The 17,163-nt window shown below is 35.7% G+C and overlaps 1 protein-coding gene across 1 annotated transcript; it reads left to right on the forward strand.

Annotated features, from left to right (window-relative positions):
- Positions 1-15,581: 15,581 nt before the first annotated feature.
- Positions 15,582-16,529, forward strand: LOC150034532 (uncharacterized). The gene is made up of 4 exons (XM_090316777.1): positions 15,582-15,967; positions 16,054-16,162; positions 16,216-16,275; positions 16,461-16,529. Exons 1-4 carry the CDS (start codon positions 15,582-15,584, stop codon positions 16,527-16,529), a joined length of 624 nt encoding a protein of 207 aa, XP_090172903.1.
- The last annotated feature ends 634 nt before the right edge of the window (positions 16,530-17,163 follow it).

The raw sequence follows: 17,163 nt of genomic DNA on the forward strand, positions 1-17,163 counted from the left end.
TTACTGAGTAATCCTGCCGACCTCTGCCTTTTAAGTTTCACTTGTTGACGAATCAAACATCGGTCTACATATTCAGTTATGCCTTTCTTCATTGCAGGCCACCACTACGATCTCTTCAAGGTTCTATACGTCTTGATGCTTCCTGGATGCATGCCATAAGCAGAACTATGCGCCTGTTCTAGAATAGTTTGCTTAAGTTGCAACACGCTAGGAACACATATTCTTCCTTCCTTTACTAACATTCCATCTACTTCTAATTGAAAATCAGTTCTTATTCCCTTGCTCACTTCTTATGCAAGCTTATGGAGATTAAGATCCTCCAACTATTCATGCTTAAGATCTACCATCAAAGTAGGTCTTACCTAAAATGTAGCGATCAATCCTCCTGACTGACCTACTGATAGAGTGGCCCTAGAACTCCTGAATTCCTGGAGTAACATTCTTGATATCGATCCAAGGATTGCTTTGGATCCCAAGGTCTTCCTACTTAATGCATCAGCTACAACATTCGCCTTACCAGGGTGGTACTCAAATGAGCAGTTATTGTCTTTGATCAGTTCAATCCATCTTTTTTGCCGCAGATTCAGTTTCTTTCGATCAAAGATGTACTTTGGATGTATTAGTGGGTCTTTCCCAATTCACTATAACTTTAATCTTCTGTGGATCCATACTCACTCTTACTGCTGAAACCACATGACCAAGAAATACAACCTGGTCTAACCAGAAATCACATTTGCTGAATGTGGCATACAACTGCTTCTCTCGCAACGTCTACAAAACTATACTCAAATGGTTCACTTGATCTTCCTTACTGTTTGAATACACCAATATATCACCAATGAAGATTATCACGAACTAAGTAGGGATGAAATATCCTATTCATCAAGTCCATAAATACTGTAGAGGCTTTCACCCTACCTGAGAACTTGATAGGATATACAAGCACTAAACGAAAGCAAACAGAATCAATAAGCACTCTAATTAAATTTAATTTGAGTTCTAAAGCATGCTATTGCAGAAAATAAAGTGGGTTTCATTTTCAACATACATTTGATGAATTCTCCCAAATCCAAGTTGCTCTTCACGTCAATTCAGCTCCAAATCGTTAGTGAACCACCAAAGATCTTCTATATTATTCTCAGCCTTGAATTTGAATGGTGGAACTCGAATTTGAGTGAATTTGTGAGGTGGATTTTTCTGGGTTTGAGAGGGAGAAGAAGGTGATGCAGAAAACAATTTTTCCAGCTTCTCACCTCCCCCCATCTGAGCAAAAATGGAGAGTTTTAAACATCATAAACATGTAAGCACTTCAGTAGACATCAAATGGCAGCAACTACTTCAGATTCATGCTGGAATCTGTGTGTAATCGCATGAGAACCACCTCATGCTTGGGTCAAATGTGGGAAAAACCCACTTTCTCATTTTTATTTCCAAATTAATTTCCTAATTGCCAAATTTATTTCTTTTAATTAATTATGTAATTAATAAAAATTTGACTTAATTAATGAAATCTAAAATACAAAATCAAATTTCTTAAATTGAATTTAAAATTGGAAAATAATTTGATTTTTAATTAATTATATATAATTAATTGATTAATTAATTTAATATCAAATATTAAATTGATCACAATCCTAATTTTAAACATGAATCTTATTCATGTAATTGAATTTTAGATCAATATTTAAATATTATAAACTCTCCAATTTTGTTTAATTTCAACAAATTAAACATTAATTATATCAAATATAATTATACAAACCATAATTTGAATTTGAACTTATTTAAATTCAAACCCCAATTTCAATTTGAACAATTCAAATTGATATCATTCCAAATTCACTCGATTTATTAATTCAAGGTGTTCATGTTTTACGAGCTAGTAGAGAGACTTTATGGACCTACAGATCATGAGCTCCAATGATTAAAATTAATTAGCTAAACTCTTTAGACCAAATTAACCAGTATTCGTTAACTATCAAGTCACACCACTATAGCTCGATAGTTACACTCTCCTCACTATAGATATATTTGTATCCACATGATTTAACCATAACTAGTAAGTCGACCCTTCATAGGCTGTTCATAATAACGACTGGGTCAATATATTGTTTTACCCCCGATATTACGTCTTGTTCCTTAAGTTCCTACTGATTCTCTAATGAACAATTGGTTTATAATCCAATCACTAAACCAGATTCGGGCCAATGAGAGGGTGGAGCCTCTTGTTCAAGACCTAGATTCAGTACTTAAGAGAACAACCTTTCTTCTATCCCTAAATTGGGTAGGCGTAAATTCCATCTTGCACCCTATGTCCCTAGCTATCTACCCGGTCTTACTCGTGAAATGGGAGGCTTATTGAGCCAATGCTGTTGAGTCAACCTTCACCCATGAAAATCTAAGAATAATCACGAATAAACAGGAGTTCATAGTTAACTCAGGATTAAGATCGAGTTACCTAGGTCATCTAAGAGAAATAGTCAGTCTTAAACAGTAAATAGCGTTATAAAGTAAGTGTGACTTATTTCTTGGTCCGATCTTATGCAAACTCATTACATAGGACGCCCCCACTCCTCATGTCAATACATGAACGAATCAGGATCACTTCGCTTGTAGCACTTTACAACTCTTTGTAACAACTACAGAGTATGTCGCATCCAATAGTTTTACCAGAATAAGGCACCCAACCTTATTAGTATACTATAGACCATTTTGGCTATTTACTCGAACTTGATCCATCTTTATGTCTCTACATAAAGTTCAAGAATTCATGTAATAGCCATGGATCTTAGTTTATTAGATTTAGACTTTATGAATGCAATTTAAAGATTTAATAACAACTTTATTGAAGAAATGTTGAATAACATCTTTATTGATAATAGAATGTATTTAACTTTACAAACTGCGAGTTTTAGGACACACAACCCAACAGAATTGATCTGGAAAGGTGAATTAGATAGATTTGCTACAAGAATGCAATTGTTAATTAAGGTTTTTTTAAAGTGTTTAACGAACATTAATCAAGATTTTTTTAACTATCCAAAGTAAGTGTTACTTTTGGGAAAATTTAAACAATCACTTAGTGAAAATAATTAGTTGTATTTTCCCTAAGTTAAATAAACCCTATTTTTTTTTTAAATACTCAGTGGGAAGAAAAAGATGTATACGATACATCAATTTTTCACTCACGTTCCTCCCTTAATGTTCACACCGTGAGACTCATGCTTGGCCTCGAGGAACCTTGGGAGCGTCCTCCTTCAAATGGTGTTTACATGGGTCAATATTAAGATGAATAGAGAGAATATTTATAGTATTTGGGAGAGGAATGTATGTCAACATGTCCCATGGTCTCCTTCATTAATTTGCACTGTGAGACCTTTTTACATGGCCTCGAGGCGCCCCAGGAGCGTCTCCTTTCGGATGGTTTGTGCATAGGCCAATATCAAGGCGAACTCTAGCAATGGATACGATCGAAAATGAAGTGTCACACTTGTTATAGGAGTAAGAGTTATTTTGGTGTAATAATTAGTTGAGAAGGTCTCAATTCAGTAAATGGACAACTGACTACTCTTCGGTGGCTTTTGTCCTAAATCACTGAAGCATCATTACAAAAGTTAGATGTTATATAGGGTTCATGTAGTTTTTTCTAAAATTGATTGGACGTTTTAGAGTTATGCTAAAATCTAATGTAGATCAATTTGTTTCTTTTTAGCGAAAATGTCAAACTGTATTTTTCCATTATTTGCCTCTAGTAATTTGACTGATTTTAATTATACGACTTGGAAAGATTCAATTAAAATTTTTTTCGTGGTTAACGATCTCAACATCGTCTTTATTGAGAATTGTCCTCAAGTCCCAACCACTGATGTTGTTGGGTTTTATGTCGTAAAATTCGTGGTTTTAAACAATAGAACTTATTCTAAAAATTCAATAATTTATTATTTAATATTCTGTTTTTTAGAAATTCAATAAACTTAAGTCCCGACTATTATATGAGTACTTGAACTTTATGTGGAGACATACAAGTAGATTAGGTTCGAGTAAATAGTCAAATGATCTATAGTATATGAATAAAGTTTGGTGCCTTATTCTAGTAACACTATTGGATGCGGCCTAATCTGTAGTTGTTACAAAGAGTTGTAAAGTGCTACATAGTAACTCTAATTCGTGCATGTTAGGACATGAGGAGTGGGGGCGTCCTATGCAAATGAGTTTTAACTAAGATCAGACCACGAAACCAGTCAATCTTACTTTATAACATTGTTTACTGTTTAAGACTGACTATTTCAAAGCGATGACCTAGGTAACTTGACCTTAATCTTGAGCTAACTATGAACTCCTGTTTGTTCGGGATTATTCTTTGATCTGCAAACAGTGAGAGTAGACCAACGTCTCTGCTCAATAAGCCTCTCATTTTGGGATAAGACCGAATGAATAGTTGGGGACATAAGGTGCAAGACGAAATTCACTCCTACTCGATTAGGGTTAGTAGAGAGGTTGTTCCCTTTAAGTTCTGATTCTGGGTCTTGAACAAGAGGCCTCACCCTCTCATTGGCTCGAGAGGGATTCGATTTGTTGATTCGATCACAAATAAATTGTTCATTAGAGGATCAGTGGGACTTAAGGAACACGAGGTAATCTCAGGGCTAAAACAGAGATTCGACTCAACCGTTATTATGAACAAGCTGTGAAGGGTTAACTTACTAATCATGGTTATATCGAATGGACATAATATATCGACAGTGAGGGGAGTTCAACTATGGGCTTTAGCAGAATCACGCATTAGTTAACAAATGGGGGTTAATTCGGTCTAATGTGTTTAGCCAATTAATCTTGGATCGTTGGAGCCCATGATCTGTTGGTCCGCAAGGTCCCCCTACTAGCTTGTAAATGGATTAGCTCTAGAGTAGCGTGATAAGTTAATTTGAAATGTTCAAATTAGAATTAAACGAAATTGAAAGAATAATTTTTAAATATGATTTAAATATTTGAAGATGGAATTGTGTAGAAATTAGTTTAATATTTGATATTAAATTATTTAGAATTATTTAAATTGTTTAAATAATTATTTTATTAAGAAAATTAATTTATGAAATTAATTTGATAAAATTGATAATATATTCAATTTTATAAAATAAAATTAATTTATGAAATAAATTTTGATAAATTGAAAAAGAAAGAAACACATATAAATGGAAAATTAGCATTCTCCATTGTCTTCTTCAAGTAGCTCATCAACAACCCACTTCTTAAGTCTTCAATAACTCCAGGCATGAGCATCTCATGCAACTAATCTCTTTGCATGATTGTCTGCAATATATTGAAGAGATTGGAGTGTTTTTAAAGTAATGCAATTGAAAGAATTTCTCTGAAAAATTCGTGTGAAGAAGTTGTTCTTCTGCTGGGTTGTTGCTGTGAGTTTGTCTCCTATTCCCTTAATTCAGGTTTATTTTGAGTCCCACAACTCAAACTAGAGCACCAAAAGAATAGTAGGAAAGATCTTGGGGTGGTCTACAACAAGATTCAGAAAAGATTTGCAGCTGGAGTTCAAGGAAGTTCTAAAAAGGTATATCATGAAACCCATTTATTTCTACTGAAGCATGCTTTTATTTCTGCCAAAATTAATGAATTAGAATGTTTATGGATCTTGGTCTCTTTCGCTATGTGATGGTACGTTCCAACAGATGCAACATGAAATGTTCGTGATGCATATGAAATGTGGACGAAGGCTAATAATAAGACCGGAGTCTACATTTTGGCATGCATACTTGATGCCTTAGCCAAAAGATTTGACAGTATGGTCACTATACATTAAATCATGATGCAAGAATTGTTCTTACAATTGAAGCAAAATGGGGTTGATGCCGATGAAACCAATATTGTCAACTCCCTAGATAAAGTCCAGTCCATATTGAATATCAAGGGACATAGAAAAAGAAAATGTTGCTAAATCTAGTGAAGTTAATCAACAAGGATTGTCCTCTAAGATGAAACTTGGAGTTTATGATATGGGTTAGTTGATCCCACTGCTCTCCAGAAAAGGAAGAACTATGAAGAAAACAAATCTGATTTATTTGTCTTTGAGACATGCTTAGTAGAGAATGATGATTCTGCCTGGATAATTGATTCAGGAGCTACTAATCACATATGTTCTTCCTATTAGGGATTTAATTCCTGGAGACAATTAGTAGCTGGAGAGATGACTCTCAGAATCGGTACTGGTGAGGTCGTTTCAGTTGTTACTGTAGGCGGGCTTAAGTTACTTTTGGACAATAAATGATATATGTTATTAGATGACGTATTCGTAGTTCCTCAATTCAAGAGGAACTTAATTTCTGTTTCTTGTCTAATTGAACAAAAGTATTCTATATCCTTCTCTGAAAATAAAGTATTTATTTTTAAGAATGGTATGGAACTAGACTTTGGTTCAATGGAAAGTAACTTATATGTACTAAGTTCGTTAGTTACAAAAGCTGTACTAAATACTGAAATGTTCAAAACAACAACAACTGCTAAAAGACCAAGAGTTTCTCCTAAAGAAAATGCCCAACTTTGGCATCTAAGGTTAGGTCACATTAATCTCAATATGATTAAGAGATTGATGAAAAGTGGACTTCTAAATAGTTAAGAAAACTCTTTACCTGTATGTGAATCATGCCTTGAAAGCAAAATGACAAAACGCCCTTTTACTAGAAAAGGTTATCGAGTCAAAGAGACCATGGAGCTTATACATTCAGATCTCTGTTGTCCGATGAATGTAACAGCATGAGGAGCGTATGAATATTTCATCTCTTTCATAGATGATTATTCTAAATATGGGTATCTATATCTAATAGAACATAAGTCTGAGCACTTGAAAAGTTTAAGGAGTATAAGACTGAAGTTGAAAACTTGTTAAGTAAAAAGATAAAAACACTATGATCTAATCGTGGTGGAGAGTATATAGACTTAAGATTCCAAAATTATATCATAGAACATGGAATTACATCTCAACTCTCAACCCTAGTATACCTCAACAAAATGGTGTATCGAAAAGGAGAAATAAAACTCTGTTGGACATGGTTCGGTTTATGATGAGCTATGCTCAATTTTCTGACTCATTTTGGGGTATGCAGTAGAGACTGCTATTTATATTTTGAACAACATTCCCTCAAAGAGTGTTTCTAAAATACCGTATAAGTTATGAGAGTTCGTAAAGGTAGTTTACGCCACTTCAAAATGTGGGGATGTCCAGCCCATATGCTAATGGCAAACCCTAAAAAGTAAGAATCTCGTTCAAAAGTATGCCTATTTGTAGGCTACCCCAAGGAAACGAGAGGTGGGTACTTCTTTGATCCAAGTGAGAATAAAGTGTTTGTATCGGCAAACGCTACCTTTTTAGAAGAAGACCACATAAGGGATCATAAACCACGAAGTAAAATTGTTTTAAGTGAAATTTCAAATGAATCTACTGAAACTTCAACAAGGGTTGTTGAAGTGGCTAATATATCAACAAGAGTTGTTGACATCGGTTCATCTAGTCATTCACATCCATCTCAAGAGTTAAGATTGCCTTGATGTAGTGGGAGGGTTATGAACCCACCTGTATGTTATATGGTTTTAATAGAAGCTAAAGACATCATAGTTAATGATGGTCTTGAGGATCCATTGTCTTATAAACAATAAATGGAAGATGTTGACAAGGAAGAATGGATTAAAGTTATGAATCAAGAAATGGAGTCTATGTACTTCAATTTTGTCTAAGAGCTTGTAGATTAACCTGATGGAGTAAAACCTATAGGTTGTAAGTGGATCTACAAGAGAAAAAGTGGTGTAGATGGAAATGTACATACCTTTAAAGCTAGACTTGTAGCTAAGGGTTATACTCAGGTTAAGGAGTGGACTATGAAGAAACTTTCTTACCTATTGTCAAGTTTAAACCTACTAGAATTTTCTTATCCTTAGCTACATATTATGAATATGAAATATGGAAAATGGACGTCAAGACTGCTTTATTAAATGAAAATCTTGAAGAGACCATCTACATGAACCAGCTAGAAGGATTCATTCAGCAAGATCAAAAGCATAAGGTTTGCAAATTTAATCAGTCCATTTATGGACTGAAACGAGCATCTCAATCTTGGAATATAAGATTTAATATTGCGATCAAATTTTACGGATTTGATCAAAATGTTGATGAGCCTTGTGTTTACAAGAAAATCATCAACAACTCAGTAGCTTCCCTCATTCTGTTTGTTGATGATATCCTACTCATTGGGAATGATGTAGGTTTTCTGACTAATGTAAAGAAATGGTTGGCCGTCCAATTCCAAATGAAAGATTTGGGAGAGGTGCAGTTTGTTCTAGGGATCCAGATCATTATGAATCGTAAGAACAAAAGGTTGGCCTCGCCTCAAGTATCATATATTGACAAGATGCTTGTCAGATATTCGATGCACAATTCTAAGAAGGGTTTATTTCCTTTCAAGCATGGAATTGTATTTTCTAAGGAACGGTGTCCTAAGACTTCTTAAGAGGTTGAGGCAATGAGACGAATTCCTTATGCATCAGCTATTGGTAGCCTTATGTATGCAATGTTATGTAACAGAAAATGGAGATAAGGACTTGATCCTTACAGGATACACAAGCTCTAACTTTCAGACTGATTGAGATTCTCGAAAATCCACATCAGGGTCAGTGTTTACTCTGAATGGAGAAGCTATAGTTTTACGAAGCATCAAGCAAGGATGCATCGTAGACTCCATTATGGAAGTTGAATACGTAGCTGCTTGTTAAGATACTAAAAGAGGTTGTTTGGCTTAAGTAGTTCCTTACGGATTTGGAAGTTGTTTCAAATATTGTGATAACAGTTGTGCTGTGGTAAATTTTAAGGAACCTAGGAATCATTGAACAGGCAAACACATTAAGCGGAAACATCACTTGATTCAGGAGATTGTGCATCGAGGTAACGTGATTGTCATGAAGATTGCTTCGAAGCACAACGTTGCTGATCCATTTACAAAGGCTCATGACTAAAGTGTTTGAGAGTCATCTAAACAGTCTAAGTCTACAGGACATACGACATATTGTCTAAGGCATAGTGTATACCCTAGTTTATTGTATTTTGTACTTTATTTGTATTGTACATTTGGCTCTCTAAGCTTTAGAACAAGTGGGAGATTGTTGGGATTTGTATCATAAATCTCTCTTGTGTTCTCGTAGTTTGTAAACATTGTATAAGCGAATTGTTATTAATAAAATAAATGTTATTTTATGAGCATTTACTCAATCCAATAAACTGATATTCTAGGTTAGTTTATGTAATTTAAACATGTATGTAGAGACATATAGGTGGATCATGTCTAAATGATAACCTAAACGGTCGGTAGTAGATGGATAAGGTTGGTACCTTATCCTGGTGACACTACGGATCAGCTTTGTAGATGTTACAAGTGTTATAAAGTGCTACAAATGATATGATCCAGATCATTCATATGGAGACATGTGAGCGGGGTAACCTATATAAAGAGATTGTATAAGATCGGACCATAAAATGACTAGTCTCATTATATAACACCTTTAATAGTATAGACTTACATTTCACCAAGATGACCATATCTGACATGACCTAAATCCTGAGTGAGTTATGAACTCTTGCCTATGAAGGCGATCCTTTGATTTGCATGGATGAAAGTAGCCAGATCGCCGACTCAATATGTCTACCATTTTGGAGATTCGTCTGATTGGGGAGCTGGAAACACAACTACACAAGACAGAATTCACCCATTCCCTAATGTCGGGGTAAGTAGATAAATTACTCCCTTGAAGGTTGGTTATGGGGCTTAAACAATGTGGTCATACCCTCTCTTGGCTCGAGAGGGATTTGGTCATAGTTGCACTATGACTTATTGTTCATTAGAGGGATCAATGGTAATTTTGGCCCAACTGTACTCAGCACCCGATAATTTTGGCCTAGCTATACTTACGAGAAATTTGTGAAGAGTCATCGTCATGTTGATTGGTTATAACCAATGGACATAGAAATATATCTGTAGTGCGAAAAGTGCAGTTGTCAGTCTTTAATGGAGTGACCGAAAGTTAATAGATGTTGGGTAATTTAATTAAAGAGTTTAATTAATTATTCAAGTACCATTAGAACTTCAAACTACAGATCCATAAGGTCCTCTTTATAGCTCAATAAGGATTATTGAGAATTAATTTTGGATTAATTTGAATTGTTCAACTTAATTGAGGGAATTAATTATGTGTGTGTGTGCGCATTATTTCTCATGATGAAATGCACCGGCGCAATTATTTAACATTGATTAATTTAGTAAGTCACCGCATTATTTCTCTTTGTCAATTATGATTTCAATGATGAAATGCATGCTTCTATTTTTTCGTATATACTAGAGTCAACTTAATTTTAGGACGACTAACCCATAAAATATTTCTAGAAGTTAGTGGTCTGCTAGCTTTCTTTCAAACTGACTTTTGACGAAACTTCCTAAGAGCATCACATGACTTCTTTCAATCTTTCAGCAATGAGGATATTGCTGCGTTTAAATTTGGGGGTGCGGTATTCATTTTCGACCTTGCTATTTTTTAGGCACTAAAAAAAAAAGTATAACGTTGCGATCAGATCCTACTCGTAGTTGGATGTGCGCATGACACACATGGGGGCAAGCTAAAACGAAGGTAGGAATCGTGATCAACGCATAAATAAAATGATCGCAACTCCACTGTCAAATGGGCATGAGTTTAAACTGAGAAAGAGCGCCTTGCTCGTAGTTGGATGTCCGCATGACACACGTGGGGGCAAGCCAAAACGAAGGCTAGGCACTTGGATCAGCGCAAGGTCATAGAAAAAAAAAATATGTCTAAAATACGCAAGGATGAAAATCATTTGAAAATACCCCAGTTGGAAAAGTTTTTTTTTTTTTTTTTATGAAATAAATCATGCGATGCCCTGGAATATAGTAAAGTATTTTTTAAGGTTAAACTTGCGGTCCCTAAATTTTAGAAATATTTTAAGAAGAGACCTAGATAAGAATTAAGGAGATTTTGGTGCGTAGGAATTGAATAAGGCAACCTTGAGAAATCTAGGAAAGAAGAAGGCGGTCGACTTTTTAAAGAAAATCTTTAGCTTATGCGTGAGGACAAGCATTGTTTTAAATTTGGGGGTGTGATAACGAGCAGAAATGCATGTTATTATAGCGCAAATTTATAAAACAATGAAGGATTGCGATGGTAAAAATATATGAAATTGCATCCAAAAGCGTTAAGTTTATAATATTGCAATCACATGTGTCCATCGCATTAAAAACAGTTAACTTATGTATTTTGTGTAGAAAATGCGTTGGCGCAAGGTGGAAATGCGATCCGAAGAAATTAACGTCCGAGTGCATTACGAGATTGCGACCACAAGGCTATGCGATCATTTGCGCTCGCAAAAGTCTGCTCGAGAAGGTGGCCGCATAGAGTTGGCGCAACAAGGTGGGTGCATCTGGGTGAAAGCTTAATAAATCACGATGGGACAAAAAGCTAATGATGGTCGATTCCGAATTAAGTTGACAAGCCGTTAACGACATATTATAGCAAGTACACTCAATTTTTTGGTGACAAATATTCGGCGCATCAGATAGAGAATTAATGACATCCCATCAGTGCAATCATTCAAGAGAAAAATTTCTTCACCCTGAAGCTCTATAAATACCGAAGGTCACCTTCGTTGAAGGAGTTCGCCCAGTTTAGAGAGTTTACCATATAGACGATAGTTAGCCTTGTTCTTACTTTTCTTATACTTAGAAGGCGGAAGCGAGAAAAGGGAGAAGATGCCAGAAGATCGTCCAGGTCAGCTCGAGAGAGTGCCAGGGAGCGTGGAAAATAGAGAGAGGGCCTACTCTGGCGAGAGCAAGAATATCTTTTGTGCAGAGTAGAGAAGAACAATGTAAAAGCCTTGGGAAGCAAGAGATTGCTACCATGCTCTTTATCTTTCTTTCACATTGTCATTCTGTACTTCAATTTCATATATAGAATGGAACTTGCATTTCTACATCTGTTCACTCTCTGTACAATACGCACGAGTAACTAAACTTTTGAATGGGTTGAAAAGTACTTAGCTAACATGACCTTGGATCTTCATTGCATGCGATCATCTTGTCTTGTGTTGCACCCATCACCCTTTAGAGCTACTCGAAAGAGAGTCCAAGGAAAGAACCTAAGACTTGAGAGAGCTAGGTTAGAATCTAGACTCAAGAGAGTAAGATTAGATCTGCATAATCAAGAGATAGAGACTTAGAGATAAGCTCTATTTGCCAACATGCATCGCATGCACCCTAGAGATAGGTTATGGTAGTATGTGATCACCCTGTGTATATGTGTGTCATTCGCCATCACATAGACAAGAATAGAGGCTTAAATGTAGGTCCTATAGACACCATCGCATACGTCGCATGCGTTCTAAAACTAGAAGCCATAGCATTTGCATTAAGAGATGATTTGTTGTTGTATGCATGTAGCATGATCGCATAACATGAACGCAATCCAAGGAAGTGTTAGCTAAATCCCTTCTCAACCCGTTCCTCGCATACTCATCGCATCTTTCGTATTATTATCTCTTTTCTCAAATTCCGCCATATAGACTTTATATTTCAAACAATATACCAACCAACCTTTTGATTTATTTGTTACCGCAAAGTGATCTAAAATTACCATCACATACTGTTTTCCTTAGTCGCTATGTTCGACCCTGGGCTTACCAGGCAACTCAGTAGGATTTATACTTGGATCTTGCTGAGAAAACTTGCATGCACAATGCATATTCCACCATCGCATTCTACACCATTATTTCATTGAATAACTACACACATCACGTGTCTCTACGTGTGTGTATGTGCTTGTGTGTGTACGCGTGTGGGTATAGGTGTGTGCGTGTGTGTGGGTGGGTGTGTGTGTGTGCGTGGGTGTGTTTGTGCGTGTGTGTGGGTTTGTGCGTGTGCGTGGGTGTTTGTGTGTGCATGTGCGTGTGCGTGTGTGTGCATGTGTGTACGTGTGTGTGTGTGTGCGTGCGTGTGTGCGTGTCTGTGCACGCTCGCGTGTGTGCGCGTGTATGTGTGTGTGTGCGCATATGTGTGTGCGTGTGCGTGTACGTGTACGTGTGCGTGTCTGTGTGTGTGTACGCGCGTGTGTATGTGCGTATGGGTGTATGCATGCGTGTGCATGTGCGTGTGCGAGTGCGTGTGTGTGTGAGTGTACGTGCATGTATGTGTGTGTGTGTTAAACATATTCTATTATCAATAAAGATGTTATTGACATTTATTCAATAAAACAGTTATTGAATATGTAAAATGCACTTGTAAAGACTAAATCCAATAAACTAAAGATCCATGGCTATTAAATGAATATTTGAACTTTATGTGGCGACATCAAGATGATCAAGTTCGAGTAAATAGCAAAAATGGTCTATAGTATAGAATAAGGTTAGGTGTCTTATTCTGGTAACACTATCGGATGCGGCCCACTCTGTAGTTGTTACAATTTGTTATAAAGTACTACAAATTTAGTGATCCTGATTCGTTCATGTAGTGACATGAGGATCGAGGGCATCATATGCAATAAGTTTGCATAAGATCGAACCAAGAAATAAGTTACTCTTTCTTTATAACGTTGTTTACTGTTTAAGACTTATTGTTTCAAATCAATGATCTAGGTAACTCGACCTTAATCCTGAGCTAACTATGAACTCTTATTTATTCGGGATTATTCTTAGATTTGCATAGATGAGGATTGACTCAATAACGTCGACTCAATAAGCCTTCCATTTTAGGGGTAAGACCGGGTAGATAGCTGGGGACATAGGGTGCAAGACGGAATTCACACCTACCCGAGGAATAGTAGAAAGGTTGTTCTCTTAAGTACTGAATCAAAGTCTTGAATAAGGGGCTCCACCCTCTCATTGGCCTGAGAAGGAATCGGTTTAGTGATTGGATCGCAAACCAATTATTCATTACAGGATCAGTGGGACTTAAGGAGCAAGATGTAATTTCGGGAGTAGAACAACATTTGACCTAGCCAATATTATGAACAACCTGTGAAGGGTCGACTTACTAATTACGGTTAAATTAAGTGGACATAAATATATCTACAGTAAGAAGAGTGCAACTATCGAGCTATAGTGGTGTGTCTCAGTAGTTAACGAATATTGATTAATTTGGTTTAAAGAGTTTAGCCAATTAAACTCAAATCGTTAGAGCTCATGATCTGCAGGTCCATAAGATCCCTCTACTAGCTCGTAAAACTTCACACCTTGGATTAGTGAATTGAGTGGTTTTGAAATGTTCAAAATCGAAATTAGGGTTTCAATTTGAAGTGTTCAAATTTTCATTTAAGGATTTTGAAGTACAATTCAAATTAAGTCAAATCTAAAATTTGTGGGAACTCTTCATCTCAACTCAAGGTAAAATGGAGATGTATACAACATTCCAAAGCTTTATGGAGTTTAATTCAAATCCAAACCAAAATTTTGTATTAAATTCAAATTATATTCAAAATTAAATATTCTCAAGTCAAAATTGGGCAGTGTCAAGTCAAAATTGGAATAATACAAAAATTACTATTCCAAATTCAAGCCAAGGTTTGGGTATCAACCAAATTAAAAAATTTAATTGATGTGATCAGATCAAAATACGTGCACACTTCAAGCATCCACCAAAACACCCAATCAAAGCGAAAAGACGAAGTCAAAATTCGATTTCAAATACGCATCAAAATTGAGCATATTTCAAATCTAGAAAACATTGGCAAAATTTGGGATACTAGTCAAAATTTGCAATTAAGGTGGTGCATACATTTTCTACTTTAATGCACATAAAAGTTTACTCCAAAATCAAAAAAGTCAATATTTTGGCTAAAATTCATCTTTTGTTTACTTGGCATATAGTTTGTCAAGTAAATCAAACTATGAGACATTCATATTTTGATGAACTAAATTGAAATCATTACTCAAAACATACAATGTTTTCGAAATTCAGCCACACATAAATGTGCATAAATTTCAAAAAATGGATTTGTTGGACAAGAAATTTTGACCAATTACAAAATGCAACGTGTCTTCCTCCGTCCATTTGATCACAATAATGAATTTATCAACTTCAACGGCGATGAAACCTAGACCATAATTGATAAATTTGACCAAAAATTCGATTGGGTTTTTAAATTATAAAGTGGATCGAATAGATTAATTAAAATCGTTCGGGTAATAAATTCGACCTAATTCAAGCCCACAGTAGATATCTATTATGCGATTATTTAGTTTTCATTATGCGATCGTTTGGATTTTGTTATGCGATCGTTTAGGTTTTCTAGACAATCGTTTAGATTTTCTAGACGATCTTTTAGATTTTCCTTTAATGTACACAATTGTCAGATTGGTAAGATGGCGATTGTTTACTAATTCTTGTAATATACACGATTATCAAGTTGTTAAGATGGTCATCCCTGTTAAAAAATATTTCTTTGCTACAATCGCTTGCCAAGTCCACAAAATTTTCCCTATGATTAAGAATAAATTGACAGAAGAACAGATGAGACTGTATACGAAAATGGCCTTTAGTCCACTATTGGATATAGATCTTGTTTTCAATGGACAACTTTTGCAACACTTTCTGAGGGAGGTAGCAGATGCGAACCCAGATGTTATATCATTCAACATTCTAGGGAAGAAAGTAACATTCTCCCAAAAGGATTTTAATTTGATAACTGGGTTGTGGACGATCAGAAAAACAGTAGAAAGAGAAACAAGCGGTGAAAGACAGCGAGAACCCATGCTTAGACAGGAGGACTCAAATGGAAAGGATAGTTCTTGCAAGGATGTGGAGACCGCATTTGAGAACTTCAATTTTACTAATGACAAAGATGTTGTCAATGTTGCATTGGCACTGTTTATTGAAATAGTGAGAATTGGGAAAGACAAAAAACCTAGTTCGATGTAAATATATTTGGGATTATCGATGATCACAACGTCTCCATACATTACGATTGGTCTTCTCTCTTTTACCGACGTATATTGAATAGCATGAAGACTATCATACGCGGGAAGAAGGAGGCATATGATTCAAAGAAAGCAAAAGGTGATCACCATGTCTCACATTACTGTATAAAGGGATTCGTACTTGTTTTTCAAGTATGTATTTTTGTTTCTGATTCACTTTAATATACATTGAACCTATGTGTTAGATACGTGTAACAAAGTTTCCATATCGTAGTTTTGGGCTTACGAAATTTTATCCACATCAAGTAAGTTCATAGCCACCAAAGTCAGCAAGGATGAAATTCCTAGAATTCTTAGATGGACTTGTTCTCATGCTCCATCTTACAAATCATTGAGCAATAAAGTTTTTCACCTAAAATAAGTAAGTAACGGATCACTTTTGACTTGAAGTAACAGATCACTTCTGACTTGCTCATTTGTTTATGTATAGACTATTGTTGTGTCGAGACTTGTACCTAACGAGGATAAGGTACAAGGAGGACTGACGGGAAGGACTTAATGTGGTTCCTATTGTTGGAGTAAGAAGGATTGAAGGGGTTGAATACTCAATCGATACTCACGAGTCCTTTGGGGGGCAAGAAGAGCATGAACCCCATGTAGAAAGCTTTGAGGTATAGAGCCAGAACCACATATGCCGGTTCAGGCTAACCCAATAGAACAAAAACCACGTAGGCAACAAAAGTCCTCAAGGCATCGTCATTCCAAATCATACAAGATTCTTAGGAACGAAATTAAAGAAGCTCGCAAAGACTTGGTGAACTTGACTATCATGGTCCGTCAGATCGTAGATACATTTACTGTCCAACATCATCTGATGGGCCAACAATTGAACGAAATAAAGATGATGGCCCATAATCTGAATGAGGTGTGCATTTCTAGACGATAAGTTAAATAGTCTTAAACGATCGTTTAGGTTTTGTAGACGATCATTTAGGTTTTGTAGACAATCATTTAGATTTTCTATACGATCGTTTAGATTTTGTAAACAATCGTTTAGATTTTGTAGACAATCGTTTAGATTTTCTAGATGATCGTTTAGATTTTGTAAACGATTGTTTAGATTTTCTTAAATGATCGATTACCTCCCTTGACAGAATGGTTCATTTGATTTTTTCATGATAGTAATAATAATG

This window comes from Benincasa hispida, chromosome 8 (genome assembly GCF_027475165.1).
Source record: "Benincasa hispida cultivar pf3 chromosome 8, pf3_genome.v1.1, whole genome shotgun sequence".
NCBI classification, from domain to species: Eukaryota; Viridiplantae; Streptophyta; class Magnoliopsida; order Cucurbitales; family Cucurbitaceae; genus Benincasa; species Benincasa hispida.